Here is a 16,376-nt window from a genome sequence, read left to right as displayed (position 1 = left end):
AGCATGCTACTTTCCTCCGCGAAACACTGTAAAGGTTATTCCGAAATCAGAGTTCGAGAAGCCAGGCTTCGAAGCATGTATGTCTCAATGTAGTCTACTGCGGAATGCCGCGAAGCGCTCAAAAGGCACACTTTGAAATGTGAGTCCGGTAAGCCACGCTGGAAATAATGCGGCAACTTTACAGGATGCTATTTTGCTGGGACGACGACCACGCGACACCACTCTGCAGCTCACTTGGTCGTTCTGAAATCGCGCTGCGTCGCGCTGCGCCCGCATTCGCTTGCTTTGGGAACGCACTGTATCCACAAAAATGGTCCTCAGGCGGGGGTTCTCAGAATTGCTTGACGCAAAAGATGGTGCAGGTTTTACTCGCGTTTGAACTTTATTGCTACAAGCAGAATAACCCATCGCAGTGGCTCAGTAGTTAGGTGACAGAACTCGCGGCTACTGAACCTGAGTACTCGGGTTAGAATTCGGCTAGTTCGAAGCCGCTTTACACTGCCGTTATTTTAGTGTGAATAGCCGCACTTGGAGTAGCTAAACCATCACCACCACCGAAACGACTACGTCATTGTTTATAGCCTTCTGAGTAAAGCTTCAACAATAAGCGAATTTGCCTGCCAGGTTTAGCACTAAATACCGATAATCAATACCGCTGAACAATTTGGGGGTTTAAACATGGCTTGAATCTAGTGCTAGAGCGAAAGCTGTTATTGTTGCAGCGAAATTTTCTGCGGACAACTGGATTTAATGTAGAGCAGTCACAACTTTCCAACCAACCTTCTGTCCCAACTTGCTGTTGTCGTTCGCCTCTACCGACTACCTAATTGTGTCTTCTTCTTCTCTTTTTTCTTTTTTCTCTTCTTTTTCTTCCTTTATTTCCTTTCTTCTTCTGCTTCAACTTCGTCTTCTTTTTATTCTCCTTTTTGCTATTATTTTTCTTCTCCTTCTCCTTTCCTCCTCCAACTCCTGGCCAAGCTCTCGGTCTATTGCACGTGACAGTTGCTAGGCAACGGATACGTGGCCCGGGGCCAGGCAGACATCCTGAAAACCTAGCGCAATGAAGCTTTCGCTACAAAACCTACATCTAGCTTTCCTCCGCTTGGTGAAGCTGTACTTTATTTAACAATGTGTTTGGAGGCACTGTAATCAGAATACCCCTGCTGTTATTTCATCAAGCGCTTATGAGACCGTAAAGGAGGGGCAGACAAGGAGACATGGATATCGTGGCTCGTGGGCCAGCATGACGTCAAAACATCTACACACCGTTAAAGCGCGGCGGTGAACATAGAACAGATATTGTGATATTGTGTAGAGTTTTTGGATGTGCAGTAATTATGGCAGCTACACCTTGAGCTCCTCCTAGTGGAACTTTTATTTCATGTGTAAGGCCATCAACACTTATTGCATTTGGCATATATCTTACTATATTGCTGCAAACCATACAAGTCTGTATTTGTTCTTTTTTCGACAGCCGCAGGGATGCGGCCTTATCACTCTGATTCTGGCATGCGTATCAATTAAATGTTCTTTGTTTGATCATGCTTGTAGCCGCGAGACGCTGCTTTATTAGTTTTTTTGTCGCGCAAGATGCTTCGAGATGTTTCTCGAAGATTCCGGCCACTTGCGTATATTTCTGCAATGTTCTAGAATGTACTAGTCGCTGTTTAAATATTTATGTGGATCCTTGTTTGCAGGCTTCTTTGGCATTCTTTGTTCGACGACGACCGAGCACGATTGTTGCTATGGCCGCCGCCGATTGGTTACTTCTTTTGCGGGCCCAAGTCAGCCCACCACAGTTGCCTATTCTAACTCGCTTCTTCTCCGCACCTGTACTTATTGGAATAACCTGTCTTCATCCTAACAAGTATAACCGAAGAAGAAAAATTTAAATCCGCGCTACAAACTTTCTTGTATAGTATTAAAACTTATTGTATGGTTATTTGCTTATCTTCACTGTATACTGCTTTGCTTATTGTATTTTTTATATTATTTTTTTACACCTATGCCGTCGTCCTAAGTTACCCATGTACCTCGTTGTTCTTTTTTATGTGCTTTGGTTTTCAGATATTTTTTACTCTTATTGTATTAACCTTCTGTTCTTATATATATATATATATCCTGTATGCGCCCCATCCCTCTGTAACGTACATCTGTACCTTGAGGGTATTTTAAATAAATAAATAAAAATAAATAAGTAATAAAGTGTTTATCAAGTCAAGTTCAAGCCTCCTAATTTTTACCAACGTCGTTGTCACCAATACGTGACAATATGTTTCGCTCAAATTTCTTAAATCTAGTTTTTTCTTATGACACGTTTTCTTCGTTTTCATTTTTTACAATGCTTACAAGGTTTTTGACAAGGTTTCAGCTGAAAGTGCAACCGTCTTCTTTTTTTACTTTCTGTAGTATTTATGTACTATATGGTAGAAATTACAAATAAACAAACATTGACTCTTAGTCAGTTTTAGCCACAAATGCAGCATGCGACCAAATACGCTGGCCTCAACTTGCACTCAGCGGAAACAAAATTTAAGTGATGCTTTTGGCGGACTTGTGTAATACGTTGAGAATAGGGTGACGGACGAATTCATGTGACATGTAGGAAGGTGCACTCTACAAGTGGTCAGATATAGCGCCTGATAACACCACTGACGACCAATAAAACGTTTTCCTTCCAAGTTCAGTATTGATCTTCTGATTTCTTTGTGATTGACGCTTCAGGATGTTGCCTGGCATGTAGAGTGTTCTGCTGAAGCGCTGGGTTTCGGGCACTAAATACCACATACCGCAGGACCAAAGATCGCACCCGGCTACTTCATAATAATGGAGACGAATTGTGAAACTTTAAGCGTGCACTGAAGATTGCAGGTCATGTAAAGGCACCAGGAGAAGTCGATAATGATTCGCCAGCCTAGAGGTAGGCGTCCCTTATGTCACTTTTGCAGTTGTATAACGTTGCGGTCGACACCGCTATATTTCAGATTTTCTACCCCGATTTGTCCTCCTATTTGTAAAAACGGAACTGCCTTCCATACCAAGCATACTATTCCATCCGGTCTGTTAATAGTCTTGCCATCTTTGCATTTAACTTGGCAGCCAACAGCCAGCGTTACCTGTAACCGAAGCAAGAATGTAATATATAAAAATTCTCTTCATTGAGACACTAAAAAGGCTGTCTTTGCTAGGAAAAGGTAGTGTTTGATATTCATGATGACGGCAACGTTTTGCTGTCAGTATGCAGCGCTGCCACCGTTTTTCAAGGACTTAAGCTGGAAAGACACTCGCAGCGCTGAGAGTACCTATGCAAAACTCAAAGAACAGAAAAATTGCATGCGATATAAATTATCGTTTACTGAGCATTTCCTGGACTAACAATTGAGTACTGTTTCACAAAGCTCAATAAATGTTTCAAAATGGGCTGTTTGACATATAAGAAAAGCTGTTTAGAGATATGCCGTCCAGCGATCGTGGTAGGCACAACGTAGATAAGCAGCAAAGAAAATATAATAGGTAATATTTACGCAGTACACGCACTCATGGTTGCTAGCAGCAAATTGTACTTGTCTCGAAGAACAGCAGGACAGTACTTAGAATACTACACAAGGAGTTCTGCCTCATTGCCGTCGCAAAATCTCTTTCCTCTCACTCGGCGGGCAAAAACGTTACAGGTACGCACTCTAGCGCATGCGTCCAGAATAAAAACCGTCGCTTCGCAGGGAGCTAAGACGTTCAGTCACTATCAGCACTAGGAACCTTGCAGCCGTCTTCCTCAGTCTTGAAACTCTTTCAGATAGGAATACTGTATGACGGCTTCCTTTAAGCCGTGCCATGGAATGACACTTCGAACCGTATTATGCTATAAGATTCAAGACAGTGCGAGGAGCAGAGGCGGTTTTGTGAGCAATTCCACCGTACGCCTGACGAATTGGTGGTCAGTGACTTGGAAGAAAACGTCCACTATTGCAATAGCTGAAAACGTCGATTGCATTAGCCGAACATATAAACCCTGGTGATATTACGTTTCTTATACGTGTTGGCTACGTTCCGAAGACCTAACTCAAGAAATTATGGCACCCCCCAAGAGCAAATGCTTGCTTGTCGCACTGTATTAGTATGCTTTATTAAGCCCCATGTTGTACGTCTCTAAGCAAATTCAAGAATGAAAATTACATGCAGTTTGTTTAAATTAAAAATGTAGAGACAGAAACAACTTGACTTTCGCACATCAAGTCAGCGTGGAGAGTAAAGGAGCAGTTGCCGACTATCGTTTCGCAATCGCGATAGTGATTATGACAAATGGACAATGGACAATCGCTATACTGCCAACCTTCTCGAATTCATAAGCACAACTGGACTGCACTCCTTCTTTTAACTTTCTATCTCCTGCATCCCATTCCCCCTTGCTCAACTTATGCCTTGTGGCAAACTGTTCGAAAAAAAAAGCGCGAATTAAGTGTACATTACTAACATTGGTCAATACGTCTGAACACGAATTCAATGCTACTGCACCAGATACCCCATACATCTAGAAGGGCATTGCAGTTTTATCTCACATAATTAATATAAAGCAGAGATCTCACCGTGGGATGTTTGCTGTAATGGGTTTCTCAAGGGTACCCTAGTTTGAGAAATATTTTGAGGCAATAAAAAGTTTCCCTGTGAATGACATGAGTACCTAAGGAAGCCTGCGTAGCCTCAGCACGCTTCTGCTCGCTGAAATTATGCTCAGAGAAAACATTACTTTATAAGTGCCCGGAAAAAGCTATTCGAAAATATTTGAGGCGTCAACGGCTCAGCGTACCCTATACCAAAGGTGTAGTCAAGGCTGTTGGGCACTGTTGCGGCATTAGGTTATACATGTCACATTCCTTTTCAACCATGCGATTGTTGAGTTGGAGAAGCATCGTATTTGATCTCAAATGCTGCTTAAAAGTTACTGTCTAGCCCTTTTTTATTTTTACAGATTACTCTTTTTACACAGCTACCCGCTTCCTGTGAATTCAGGTGGCCTTACCATTAGTTCTGAATCTGCGTGACAGTTATTATGAAAGTGGTGTTAAGAAAAATAATGCACCGTAGGGGAAGCATCACCTCGTCATTCACAGAAACCTTCTGCCCGGTGCAATCTGGATTCTCAGCTGCTGTTGTATTTGCTGAAAGGAGAGAAAGAAATATGCCAATAAGAATGAGCGGGAATGCTGTATTTTCAATAATGCTCCGACTCGTGAAGCCAAGATGTTTCATATTTCAGAAAAACATTTTGCTTGTTGGTTAATTAACCCAGGCTTGTTAGCCTCGCTGAAGAGAACTTAGCAGAGGTAACAAACAAAAAACGCGGCAGGCATTTGTTCTATATTGGATGCCGCAAAGAGTATAGAGGATTAAGTAAGAGGTCACGATGTGCCACAGATTACTGGTGTTTTAGAAATCGGGAGTCAGAATTTGGTGGTTTTGCATTAACGACTTTCTGAACTACAAGCATTCGGTATGGCATAATGAAATACTGCGCACACTAAGAATGCAGCTTTAATCTTCCCTGAGAGAAGTTCGTTTGCTACCTTCCGCACCCAGCTGGAGATGTATATAACCAGAAATGCTGCATACCACGTGACGAATTCTATTTTTTTATTTTATCAGACATCTCACTGTGGGGTTATACACTGAAGAAAACAAAGGCAAAACTTGTCATTGATTGTAGTCAACTTTCTTCTGATTCAGTATCCTAATATTATATAAAAAATAAAATGTTTTGGCTTTTTCATAATCCCAAGTTAATGTAGTGCATTGTTCCAGAAAATTCGTTACTGAGAATGACTTTGAGCTCAAAGGAATGTCTAAATATGTCATTTCCGATAAGTGGGTAAAACTTACAGGATCCAAGTAATAATATTAATAATCATAATAATAATGTTATTTTCATCACCGTGTACATGATGGTGGGGGCCTGAAGTAAATGCTGCCTTATGGCAGCTTCACAGAGCCTCAGACCCTCACTTTGGCTAGCGCACAAAAAGACCACGTAACGTATAAAAATAACGCAAAAGCCTTAAAATAAAACAAGAGAATACAGGCCTACAAGCTGAGCCGCCGCCAACACCTGGCGGAACACACGACGCTATCTAAATTCCTGGAGCATGCTTGGTGACGCCTCCACACCAAAACGTCGCCACACGCCTCTTTCTAAGCAACCACATCTGTAACAAACGCTACCTAACTACGTGTAAGGTCTGCAAAATAACCAGCAAACTTGAACACAATTCTGCGAACATTTCCGCAAATATAAGCCCCACGCTGTTATAACCACACCATATAGCGGAGGGAGCCGAATATGAAAAGCTCTAACCCTGCTGTTCAAGCAGCGACAGTGACTTCAGCTATGGATGCCATCAGGGCCCAAGGACTCCCGGCAAACTGAGTTACCTTCCTGAATGGCTTAAATGCTAACCACAATATGCTCCCCAATACACCAATAAATCAATTACTATATCAGTGTGGGTAGTTCATACAGCCCTTCAAAGAGCTAATTCAAGCTAAGCTCTGTTTAATCGCTTTGTAGCACACCGATCACACGTGAGCGTTTCCAGGACACCCATTTTCTAAATACACCTATAGGAGTAATTGCGGCCAGGCGCCTCGCATTAGTATTCTTCGCTTTCACTTGTGGTGCCACTCACGGTGCCACTCGCCACCAAATATGCTAGGTGTCGATTCGTTTCAGGAGAAATGGTTCCTCTTTAATTCTCACAAACCTATGACTATGCATTGCGAAACTGACGTTCATAAACTCCGAAGTGACTATTGATGTGGCAGTCGAAAAAAACTACAGAAAATTTTCTGATGTTACGACAGAATTTCTGTGCGGTTTTTGACGGAAAACCTGTTGTGACAACATTTTGTCGTAACATCAGAAATTTCTGTAGTTACAACAGAAACGTGCTACAGAACTACAGACAACAGAAATATACTACATAAAAACTACAGAACTACAGAAAAGTACTACAGAACTACAGAAAAATCTGATGGTTACGACAGAACTACAGGACATTTTGTCGTATTTTTGACAAAGTACTGTAGTTTTTTTCGACTAAGCTGGCGTTAAATCAAAGCTGGTCACACATGGCACGCTTAAGCGCCGTCATAATCTTAGATATTAGCAGCGAAGGTTAGCTATAAAAGTGATCCATAAAAGTCAAAATCATGCCTGTTGTGCTGTGATGTTAACACTTTCACGATGTTCCTTCACGCGCTCTAAAAGAGACGACTCATGAGACCGGGTTGTAGCAATATCTTCAAAATACAGGGTTTTAGCAATACGGATTACAACGAAAATATAGTCTGGTATGTATAATATACTCTAACCTCTAACTGATAGCATCGAAAGACAACGCCCCTAACCCCTATGCAAACAAGGGAAGAAAACTTCCAGCTCATGCATAAGGAATAGCGCTTTCCTGTGCTGTATACCAACACAAACACTGAAATCAAAGTGCGATATAAGAACCGCCATGTTATTGAAAGTTCCAGGCTGGAAGGTGCTGATATACATAAACACTTTATTTAATAAGGCCATTTCCAGTCACAACAATAAGGCACATATTTTATTTCATAAAGGAAAAAAGGAGGCCTGTGCTCTTGGTCAAAGGCTATATCAGCCTTGACACCCGCGACGTGAATCCTGCCATGTTACTTCGCCAAGAACAAAGCGCCAGAATTAGCGAATTTGTGGATGTGTACAACATATAGCTTGTCACTACTGGAAAAAAAAATCGCATTTGCTTTTTTAGAATAAATCATAGTTATTTTCGTGCAGGAAGACTGGTGTTGACATGCAAGAAGTGTTTGATCCAGGACTTCAATCATGTTCGGCTACACCATGCGCGTGCTGGATTGAGAAAGCAGTGTCTGTCCAAATGAGCTAAAGCAAATTATACATCAAGACTGCAACTCTTATTATACTGGTACCCTGCGTACAAACAAGAGTAATACTTCTGACATTAAGAATGAGAGGAAGAACAGCAATCACAATCATTGTAGAAAAAACGAACACCCTGTACAAAGCACAGCTGTGTGTAGTGTATTAGTGATGAAGTAGCTAGCAACGAAGCCGCGCATACACTATTATCTCACTTACGGTAGGGTACACATGAGCCATCATTGCATACTCCAGTTGCAGTTGCGTACAAATTCCAAAGAGGGAGCCATTGTCTCTTCGTTGTTAACTGCGCAGACAGAGAAGCACATTGAAATGCTATCCTTCCGAAAACAAATTTAAGCGCGAAGGATAAAACAATACAGTCCGAAAAGCATCGTTTGCATGTTCTGCGTATAGGACTCCACGTGCTTAAAACTTCAAAATTAATATCTCCCTCACTTCCGATTTTAAAGCGCAACGAAATGTTGGAGATGCTGTAAATTGTAAAACGGCTTCGAAACTACATACGTGAAGCTTTATTTTGCGTGAGATCTTAATAAACTGAAGGAAATGCTCAAACTTAGGCATAAACTTTAAGCCAAAGGTACTTGACTATGCGATCAAAGTTATACACGTGGACACAGAAGGCGTAAATCGCAACAAGTCTTACGCAGACGCTTGTTTCCTTACAATACAGCGTTTATTCTTAGAAACAGTGGCTTCCTCTTCATTCTTCACGTCCAATTTTTAAAAACGATATTGCGTCACAGACAAAACCACCTCTTGCCGTTGCATTTTAGTCCCTCAAACCTTGACCTGAATGTTCTCCTTGATCACAGTTCTGAAGCAAATGGAAAAGTTTTACCATGTGTTATCGTTGTTTTGCAAACCGCTGCTAACGTAGTCCTGAATGCATGTGCAAATGGCCTGCGTCAGCGACGAATAATTACAAAATGGTGCAATTGGCTGACTTATGAAAGATAAATTAGTATTGAAGGCTTCCTCGTCTTCATTACAATGAGAAAATGTTTTGAAAGAAGATTAGTTTAGTCGCTCTCAATATGCCTGTAGTTTTCTTTCTTGAATTTAGGTCAGAAAGTAAACCGGTAGGAAGTCGCTGATGAACAGAAGAAAGACTGCCCTAAATAGCCAAAGCCTCACTGGGTGATGTTAATAATGCCTCTTACCGGAGGCACTAAAAAGCAGACATCATTCATAGCCACTGGCCGAGTATAGGTTACTTAAGAAAATTGAATTAAGTATTATGCATTTGACGCTTCACTATAAATTATGTATATCTTCCTACACTACTCCTAATATATGCACTGCTTACAGTGATATTTATCGCCAATGACAATGAAGATTTTATTTAAGGTTGCTGTGCCCTGGATTGCGTGCTACTACCTTAGTTTATAATAAAACTCTAGCAACTTGGATGTGATCGTTGACTCGCCTTAACATCATTTTTAGTGCTCAGTCTACTTTAACCGTGTCATGAAAGGTTCTATTGCTGTATTCTGCGTGAACGGCGTGAGTTTTCCACGACACGTAATCGAATAAGTGATTAGAGGCCAGTTTACAACAACGATGTGCATGTAACCGCCTTCACACTAAAGCTCTCAATGATTGCCGTATTACCATTGCGTTGCATAAGTACAGGACTGTCAAAAGAAATCTGGGTGTTTTCGCGGGCGCCTCATATTTCAGCGGTGGTAGGTGACGCAAGATTATGACATTTACTTAATTGGCAGGGCTTGTAGTGTATGCCCTTTATCAGAAAACGTTTTTGATGAGGCGTTAGACACGCAAAGGAGAAGCATGTGCTAGTTGGATTGAACGAAAACGTGTAATAGTTTTGGCTGAACCCTTGAAACGGCTTTCAATAGAATGCTGTTCATTAGGCTCGCCTACCAATAGAGATCAATATCTTAGGGCGAAACTGTTTGGTGTGCATTTTATGACAAGGTGCTTTGATGTGAGCCTAAATAGCTATAAAACGGAAGTTGCCATAATGACCTAGACTGCGTTTATATGACTGTGGTGCTGTTTTTGCGAAATTGGTAAAGTAGAATGCAGTGGTGTGGTAACGTAAACGACCCTGAAGCCTTATACTGGGACTATATCGTCCCTTTGTCAGCACAGTACTCAATACTGCGCTTAGTCTTTTTTGTCTCTCTCTCTCTTCTGCAATCATGACTGATTCACTGCATCGAACAGGAAGCCTCCACACTATACGAACTTTCCTTACGTGTTCTACGCATAAAATAGGGCATTTACGCATATAAATGAACGCATGCTACTGACACACTGGCTTGACATGCATTTGGTGTTCTCTCATAGAGCGGATGTACCATGGTTGTTATATCAGAAATTCTTTTGAAAGGGCAGCACACATTTTTACCGCCTAACATTCAAGCAGCCCTTACGGTCTTAAGCAGCAAAAAGTCAGCAAGCAAAATTATCTATTTTTATATGTGTAGGGATTAGGGCGGGGCTCGACTACTGTGCCGAAGGATGCGGGATCGAATCGCACTCGTGACGGCAGTTTTTCGGGGGGGGGGGGGGGGGCCAAAAGCAAGGCGCCCGTATGCAGTGCGTTACCAGCGCACGTCAAAGAACCCCAAGCGGGTGAAACTTCTGGAGATCTCCACTACGGTGCCTCTCATAATCTAAGTCGCTTTGGGACATTAAACCACATAAATCGGCCCAAGCCTTGTTTTTTGGAACACTGCTGGCAAATTGATCGGCAGACTAGTCAAGGAGCCGACATTATATATAAATGGAGACATACATATTTGGCGATTGCGCTTGATATTAAGCATTCAGAATACATGAGGGTGAAAAGGACAGGCATAAATGAATTTTTTTTTCAGTGAATCTAAAGCGTTGCCGAGCAGAACAAATTATTAGATTTATTACTCGGTGCAAAAGTACACAAAGTATAAGGGAGAAGAAACCTTTCAATAAAGTGTTTCCCTGAGTTAATCTAAAACATAGCCAACTGAAAACAATTACACACATTACTCGGCAGAGTACGTGTAGCACCCTTCCCCCTCTCTACCCCCCTCCATACCTTTCCTTCTTCAGGAGGAAAACTATATTTAAATCCCCGCCAGTGATGATCACGCTGCCCAGACGAAGACAAGTCCTTTTGTCGAAACGTTGGCTCTGCTTGCAAAATGAGGCTCCCCTTCTAGCCTTGTTCAGTGCTCTTTCATACTGTGTAGTCATTTTTGTTCTCCAGTTCTACCCTTGATCTCCGCTGATACTGATTACTTGCAGGCAACAACAAATTTATAAATTTATCTTCGTGTAATATATTGATTTTTTAGCACTGAAATGTCCAGCCAATGTCCAGAGTGCCCCGGCTACAGAGCTTGTCTTGATAACATGAATTTTGATTTTATGCAAATATTCCCCCGCCAGGTAAAAGAGGGTATTATATTCTTTTCGTATTCCACTCGTTTTTGTCAATTTTTGATGCGTACTTTTTATGTGCAGCATTTCTTCACAATATGGAAAACAATTACTAGTCTTGATGTATCATATAAATTTAGCTATCCACTTACGTTTAAACATAACTGTAACCCTAGCAGCTGTAATAAGAAGAAAATAAAAAAGATCACCATATAAAATAATCCTAGCAGTGTTACCGTAGCATAGCCTTTATTTATCAGCCTATAGACTAGACATGACACTGTGCTGAAGGCAGCATAAAGTACTCGAAGAACTGTGTTTTCCCATGAAAACCATGGGAGAGCGCTATTTGGAACTATGTAGCTGAAATATAAGAGATCATCTAGGTACTAAACGCAAGTGCCCACCCTCTGAATTACCGCGCTCTACCAAAAAGTGCAGCCCTCGGAATGGACAGGAGACGCGGCATCAACGATGCAGTTTGAAAAGTCTTCCCCTAATGAGTGGCATGGGGCGTCGACTTGATTCCCTTGCTAGGAAACCACTAGTCATCTCAACAATATCAGCCAGCATCTAACACTCCAGATGTGTGATTCAAATCAACCTATGCCACCTTGTTTCTAGAAGCCTTGCCTACCTCAAAGACAGCAGAGCTCATTGGCTCGCCAGTTATTCCTGCGATTCCGCCTCGGCTGCCTGATCAGCGTTGAAGTCGCCAGCGCCAATATACAACTGATCACAAATCTTTATGCCTCAGTGGATACAAGAGGTGTTCAAACAAAAGTTAGCAGACAGCGTGATTCAAACGCGGAAGGCACATGCCTTATATATTTCTGAATTTCTTTGTATAGTTACAACCTCATGATGCAATTATTAAAAAGTGATGTATGTTTGAGGCAGACTTACCGCACACTGCCTTCCATTTGGCACATGCACAGAAGTTCCATTGGGGCACTTGAGGGTGCATTCTTTGACCACTCTCACCTGTAACAAAAAGAAGGTTTTTGCATGCTCTGTAAGAAAAGCGTTTCGCCGGTAAAGCAGAAGAGAAATCAATAATAAAAAATCTAAGCAATAAGTCTCAGAACAAAAACGGCAGACTCGATGCGAAAGATTTTAAAAGCCACGCTGATACTACGAACTCTGTTTATAGCTATAGGTTGGTATCGATATATGCAACAAAATTACTAGCTACATTCAGCTTTGAACGGGGCTACCTCTCAGGCACCACTTTCCCTCTCGCCCGCAAAGCTCGGGCATTTTCTTTTACTGTCCACATTCAGGTCAGACAGTGCACGCTTGCAATCGGAAGCTATGGTTTAGAACGGCAGGCGCAAAGCATGGGGGCATGAATTTGTTTCGTTTGAGAGGTTTTATTTTGAATGCAGGAGAGTTATCACCCTCTAAACAAAGGCAACAAATGTTACCCCTTATTAGGGCTTTCCAGTTTTTTCCTGTAATTTGAGGGCGAAGCACACAAGCTGAAAAGGCAATTTCGCTAATTTTTAAATATATACAACAAAACTGAAGAGACTACATTGAAAGCCGATTTTGTCACCAGGGCGTACCTGTTGGCAGCTGCAGAAATCACATGGTTAAAAACGCAGCTGAGACACACCTATAGAACCGCAAGCACAAATACTGTACGAATGCAAGCTCGAAAATGGACAGCCCTGCTCCTTCTTTGTTTCTGGAATGGACAGCCTTGCTCCTTCTTTGTTTGCCTATAGACATTCGAAGGGAATTCAGGCTTCACAACACGTTTATAAGGTCGTTTTAAATAATTGGTTCGAAATGGCGTAGCATATTCTGTGTCGCTCAGTTTCCAAGCATTCAATAAGTTTTAACTAAAGGTGGTCTTTACTGGTGTTCTCTAAAACCGGAAAATCAATTTCATGACTCTTTATTCTCTTGCTATTGGTCGCGCTCCTCCCCCCCCCCCTTATACAGCCCTCTTTTCAGGGCGTTTTATAACCCAGGTAGCACAGACTGTGGGGCCCCAGTAGGTCCGATGTAGGCATGTGGGGCTGGGGCAACCATCATAAAACCTGCATCGGTCCCCGATGGGGCAAATGTGGGCAAGCCCCATTTGGGCTTGCCCCTGCTCCTCCTGCATGGGTCCCATAGCGGCGTTTCTTGGGCTAATGCAGAGCACATTCCTGCATCCAGACCACAAGGGTCCCTTGCCGGATATTTGAGGGCAATCCAACCTAAATGTGGGCATTTTATGGGAAAGCCCTCATAGATCCGAAGTGAGGCCGCCCCCATTAAATCTTTGTGGGACCAACATCGGCCGTAGTGGGGCAAGAAAACGGACATACCCACATGCTGCCCAAATCGGCTCCTTGTAGGTTACTTGAGGGCAGGTGAAATATGAATAAAGGCTCAATTTGGGCAAGCCCTCGTGAAGCCCAAATGAGGCAGCCTTAGCTAAACCGCTTTAGGTTCCACATAGGCTGTAATGGGGCTTGAAGGCGGGCGTGCCCGCATGGTACCAAAATCGGTCCTTTGTGGGGGCTTTGAAGGCCCATGCAACAGCAGGTGGGCTCTAGGTTCAAAAACAACGTCCAGCCAAATTGGGGCTGCCCACATAAAACTGCTTTACATCCCACATGGGCCGTAATGGGGCTTGAAGGCGGGAGGGCCCGCATGAAACCAAAATTGGTCCCTTGTGGGGAATTTGAAGGCACGTGCAATAGCAAGTGGGCTTTAGGTTCAAAACCAACACCCAGCTCAATTGGGGCTGCCAACACAAAACCGCTATAGGTCCCACATCGGCCGTAATGGGGCTAGAAGGCGTGCGTGCAATTGCGTAATCATTGTTTCCAACTTTTATTTGCATTAGATGTTGCCCTAAATTACTGTTATAGATGATTTGTATAGCAGTTGTGGCCATGTTTAGTCGATTAGAAATTTACATGGCTTTAGTTCTCCCGCTCGTGCAAATTGCGCTACATATACTAAAACAAACTGATTGCTAACTGTTGCCTCTTATGTGGTTGCTTTGGACAGCCTGCAACTCGCAGTACAATATTACTGTTCAGAACACACATCTCCATAGCCTGAACAAGATGTACATGGAGTCATTTCGGCTAGATGAATGTTATGAGTTATTGTAAAATTTAATATTGTGGCTGCTTAGAAAGTGCAGACATGTATAAAGTAATTACTTAATTATGAGCCTAAATATTGATTGGGAAAACTTGGACTAGGGCTTTCTATCAATTTCCTACGTCGGACCCCTATGAGAATAATGTGGGCAAGCCCAAGTGTGGCTAGCGCTATAGAACCCGCATTGGTCCTATGTCATTTTCTGAGGGGCTAACTGAAATAAAAAAAAAAATGTTCCTCCAAAGCGGCTGCCCAAATCGGTCCAAAGTAGGACCATCGCGGGGAGTTGGCGGGACGTGCCTTTTTAACAATGCCGGAAAAATGTGGGCAGCCCCGCAAGGGCTGCCTGCATCGGCCCCTAGTGGGGCCAATTGGGGCTTTGTCGACAGCCCGCTTCGGGCCTACGTCGGCCCCTCTTGCAGCACCCACATTGAGCCCACCGGGGCTGTCCTGCATTGTCTACATCGGGCCCACCGGGGCCCACCCTTCATAGCCCGCTTTGTGCTACCTGGGAAATACTCCGTCATTGTAACGGGATTTCAATTTACAGTCCGTTCTAGGATGTTAATGGTTGTTCAATGAGAGCGACAACGTATAAGGCGTACTGTAAAATCTGACATTCAGTTTTCATAATTTTGGTTAAATATAGTACTGTAGGCGCTAACCCCTTTTCACCCCTGTTGACGCAGGCTGGTGCCTTCAGGGTTGTCCCATCTTGTTCACGTCAAAGATCATTGCTGGTCTTTAAAGCATTATAGGAAAGGCAATGCGCAGTACTTGTCATGCTTCTGGGTGTACACCTGACCGCGCCGTTAGTAAAGCGGAGAAAACGGGAGTAAAAGAGAGAAGAAAACAGCTGCGTATTTGAGGGGTACCTTGTAATTTCTACCACATGGGGATATCTAACGTGCACTAACATCGCAGAGCTCGTACAGGCCTTTGCGGTTGACATGGCGGCGGTTCAGTTCGAGCCTAGGTACATCGGTTTGGTAGCCGAGCAAACCAAAAATATATTGTGTAGTATATCACTGGACTGCTACTGGTGAAAGAAAGCATAAACTGCTAGTTTAGGTAATCATTTATGGATAATATTTAATGCAATTTATTATCATTCAAATATGGGGAATTGTGCAGTATAAATTTGTATGGCTACTGACCAGCGCATTATAGACATGCCATTGTTTAGTCATTACCAAACAATATATTAGAGAACGTACGCTCGATGAACTAATTTGGACAGTGTTGAACCCCACTATATTTATTTTGAATCGCATGCTGCGGCAAGTTGGGCGGTAAACACACGCGAAATAATAGCGGTACCTCAGATTTAAAACACGGTGTTGTTGACGCATACACTACTTTTAGATTCAATTCTCTGTTTTCCATTGGGTTTTCATCATGGTCAACTGCGCTACGCGAAAACTTTTACCTTTATGCATTTCATGCCTAATATCCAGATTTGTATAAGCAGAGGTCTAGGCGGTGCGTCACGATTCCACCCAAATCTCCTAATTTGTCTATATTATCTCACAAGGACTATTCAGTACACAGTCTTCTCTGCCAAGGGTCCACCGAAATGGTTAAAAACCCAGATTAACCAAGTCGTACGAGCGCGCCTGCCTGGCCTAGAGGTAGCAAGATGTGAATCAGAGTGCAAGGGTTCTGTACAGTTTTATTCTCCTGAGCCTCACATCTGAGTTGAGAAACCCGAGTTGAAAACTCAATTCTGCCAAATAGACCAAGCCCACGGCCTCAAGCAAAGGACTACTCAGTGCCAGTTTTGTTACCTGTAAGCTACTATACCTTCCAGAGCCCGTGGTCTTTTATATGAAACGCAAACACCATAGTTTTGGAAGATCGGCCCTCTATTGCGGCGTTAAAAGTGCCTCAGTTCAAATATGGGCCCTCCATTCTTGAAATTATCGGAATAGCT

General features: G+C 42.7%; 1 protein-coding gene across 1 annotated transcript in view; it reads right to left on the bottom strand.

Moving 5' to 3' along the window:
* LOC146195481 (uncharacterized) overlaps positions 1–16,376 on the bottom strand; it is a 37,689-nt gene that overhangs the window by 480 nt on the left and 20,833 nt on the right. The window contains exons 7-10 of the mRNA XM_084596812.1: positions 12,239–12,316; positions 8,135–8,222; positions 5,095–5,156; positions 3,039–3,116 (exon numbers count right to left, since the gene is read on the bottom strand). Of these exons, the coding sequence (XP_084452938.1) occupies positions 3,039–3,116; positions 5,095–5,156; positions 8,135–8,222; positions 12,239–12,316 (306 nt within the window). The remainder of the gene's footprint in view (positions 1–3,038; positions 3,117–5,094; positions 5,157–8,134; positions 8,223–12,238; positions 12,317–16,376) is intronic.

Source organism: Amblyomma maculatum, chromosome 3 (genome assembly GCF_055883805.1).
Source record: "Amblyomma maculatum isolate TAMU_Amacu chromosome 3, ASM5588380v1, whole genome shotgun sequence".
NCBI lineage: Eukaryota > Metazoa > Arthropoda > Arachnida > Ixodida > Ixodidae > Amblyomma > Amblyomma maculatum.
Note: the sequence above shows the minus strand (reverse complement) of the source record. Positions and strands in the feature narration are given on the sequence as shown.